Here is a 3,239-nt window from a genome sequence, read left to right as displayed (position 1 = left end):
GTATGAGATAAACAACACAACACCCTACAGTGTCCAGTCTGACAGCCTATATTGCAAACAATATAAAGATAATAATGAATCTGCTTTTGAGTCAAATAAATAATGAATAAATTCATTTATTAAGCATTTATAACATGTGAGTTAAAAATGACTCACTATACAATCCCTTTTTATTCATGCAGTTATAACTGCTTCATAATGCATTTGTAAATGACTTATTAATCATTAATGAACACATTTATAAATGCTTTATGAAGGGTACCTTAATGTAAAGTGTTACCAATATTTGAAATTCAACTTATTTTTCATTTAAATCCGTACGATAATAAAACTGTCCACACAACCAGACAATTGTCTATATAAACATTTAACTAAATTCATATTTCTTCTGACCTTTAATCTAAGGACTTACATGAACAGTAATTCATTTAGCAGCCACAAATGAAATATGAACTGATATTATGTAAGGGATAATGTATAGTGTTATATAGGGTCTTGTGTCTCACTGAAGGGGCTTATTACGCGATAACAGCCGGCTGCTTGTACATTATCCCGCTTATTACACGCCTACTTGCCACATGAGAAAAAAACTGGACATGAAATGTGAAATATTTTATTTTTTACTGAATGCAGACCTTCCGCGAGGAAAAGCCGTTTAGTTTCGGTTTTAAGGTAAGAAACGACGTTCAAACGACACGAACAGGCGATTTGGTTTAATCATTTGTAAATATAATTAAAAGACATATTTATATTTTAAATGTCAAAAAACCTGTCAAAATGATTTGCTGCATTTGTGTTATTAGTTCTGAGTGTTATTAGTTTTTATCTGGGAATAACCAACCTGCAAATGTCACGACTGGCCAATCAGAATCAAGCATTCCAACGAGCCGCGTGATAAAAACAAATATCTGTGTGTATGAAATGCTTCAAAACGATCATGAATGTCAAACACACTCACCGAGGTAGTTATCATCATCTGGTGACCCCGAGTAGCTGACCTGCTTAATGTCAATGTTCGTCGCCCCGGCAGGAATCCGAACCACAACATTATAACCTGAGAGAAACAAGACAATCATCAATATAGAAAGGATCAGGTGTTCACGAGTAACCTGCGAAGAAGGTTCGGCGGATAAAACATAAAGAAAGAAAAGAAGGAGAGACAGGAGAGATGACAGACAGCAGGCGATGTGTTGGTCTGTAGGGGGCAGCACTGAGGGACTCTTCATCTAAACGTGATTGATTATAAATGCCACACAGAACTCAACAGATCACTGACTGCAATTCACCAGGACAACTTCTATCATGTCAATGACTTTATTACACACAGTGGCAGTGCATTATGGGATGTGTGTAGTCCTCACCATACTGTGCGTTGTTGAAGGTTCCCGCCAGCGTCTTACAGGAGGAATTATCACCACCACAAACACCACATTTATCATTTCTGGCCTTGGAGTTTAAAATGTGATCGCAACCTGCTTGCTAACATCACACACACACACACACACACAGTCATCATGAGGGTGATGTTTCAGTGGGATTAAATATAAATGAATGTTCTTACATACCCGACAGAGGCCTTGAACACAGATGTCGTATGTGTCCGGTCCACACGGCGTTCCGTCTACGACTCGATCCCTCAGCTGATAGTACGCCATCGTCCCGGCAACACGACAGAAGAGCTTGCATCGGTCCTTCATCAGAACTGTGACACACACACGTGTGGATTATTCGGGTCGATGTGAAGAAAAACTGATAACATCACTAGAAGTCCAGAAATGTGGATTGGTATGTTGTCTGATGGTGTACTGTGTCAGAGGTCAGAGGTCACTCACTGCCGCTGTATTTAGGCACCCAGCGCACAGACGGTGGCAGGCCGTTGATGTTGAAGTGCTTCCCGTCGAAGTGTGCACACTGTTCCTCTCTGAAGTCTCTCTGTCCTCGAGGACACGGGTCTGTGTTGCACGAGCGAAACTTCATCCGGCGACCCACACAAAAACCACCTCCGTTTCTCGGCCTGAGAACAGCAGAGAGTGATGTCATCAGCACACACACTGACATCTCATGCTCTTCAATATTCTTCTCATTTCTGGACTGTTTATCAAGTGAAGTGAACAGCAAAAGAAGTCTGATTACAACTGGGAAACACATCATAGAACCTTTATATAGTTAGGAATTCATTTCTGAATGAAAGGAAATGCTTTTAGATCTAGATCTTTTTTACATTTAAATAAGGTTTTCATCATATATATACTGTATATATATATATATCACATATCATATGGTATGTACAGTATATGTAGACTGCACATCTGGCAGCACCAGACATGACAATGTGTCGCCATTTTGGAACAGTCGAGATGTCTGAAGCCGTCATCACTCTCAGGTAGGGTTGCGCGGTGTGCCGGTGCTACGGTAGCATCACGATGCTAAAGCTTCAAAATTCCTGCGATGCCGCTCTGGTTTTTAAACGGTAGTATCGTAGTGCCGTACCTAAGGTTGCATATGCACATTAACCCTCATTGGAACACTTTCATCGGTCTTTCTGCGCTGTTTCACTCCGAAATGAATCCGTGTTTTGAACGACTCGGACGAGATGATGACTCAGTGAGTCGTTCATCAAGACACTTGAATGAATCGGCTGTTTTGAAGGAGTTGGTTGAATGACTCACTGACACACAAAAATTGCTGCCACCTACTGGCCGTTTCAGTCACATTGAAAGTGAGCCTTACATTTTCCTTTATAAGCATTGCTATGAATGCAATTTGTCGCACATCGATTGAATTAGTTCCAATGTTAACAAAATGTTCTTTAGTAGTTACTACAGTAAACGCTGCTAAACTACTAGACACTAGTGTTTTTCAATCTTACCACGGTAAATATTACAGAATACAACAGTATTTGCTTAAACTTATCCAATGACTACAGTTGATACTACAAATAGTGTAGTGCGCAGTATAATACAGTCCACTAAATACAACACGGATCATTTAGATCTGAGTATTAAGGAATTTTGGTGTATTTTGTCTATTTTAATTAAGAACATGACACAGCATCGCAATACTGCTTGGTATCGTGATATTTCATAAGGTATACTGTAAGATGTGTTTATGGTACCGTGACAGCCCTAACTCTCAAGTGTTCACAGACCGGCGTGTGCGTTAGTGTGTGTGTGTGTACGTGAGAGTGAATGTGCGTTGGTGTGTGTTTGTGTGTGTGTGTGTGTGTGTGTGTGTGTGTG

At 40.1% G+C, this 3,239-nt stretch overlaps 1 protein-coding gene across 6 annotated transcripts in view; it reads right to left on the bottom strand.

The window, feature by feature from the left end:
* LOC130551688 (A disintegrin and metalloproteinase with thrombospondin motifs 20) overlaps positions 1-3,239 on the bottom strand; it is a 56,721-nt gene that overhangs the window by 20,081 nt on the left and 33,401 nt on the right. For all 6 annotated transcript variants that reach the window (XM_057329533.1, XM_057329534.1, XM_057329538.1 and 3 more), the window contains 4 exons: positions 1,833-2,014; positions 1,566-1,702; positions 1,362-1,479; positions 959-1,054 (listed from right to left, as the gene is read on the bottom strand). In XM_057329533.1, the coding sequence (XP_057185516.1) occupies positions 959-1,054; positions 1,362-1,479; positions 1,566-1,702; positions 1,833-2,014 (533 nt within the window). The remainder of the gene's footprint in view (positions 1-958; positions 1,055-1,361; positions 1,480-1,565; positions 1,703-1,832; positions 2,015-3,239) is intronic.

Source organism: Triplophysa rosa, linkage group LG3 (genome assembly GCF_024868665.1).
Source record: "Triplophysa rosa linkage group LG3, Trosa_1v2, whole genome shotgun sequence".
Lineage (NCBI taxonomy): Eukaryota > Metazoa > Chordata > Actinopteri > Cypriniformes > Nemacheilidae > Triplophysa > Triplophysa rosa.
The sequence above is the reverse complement of the archived record's forward strand: the minus strand, read 5'-3'. Positions and strand labels throughout refer to the sequence as shown.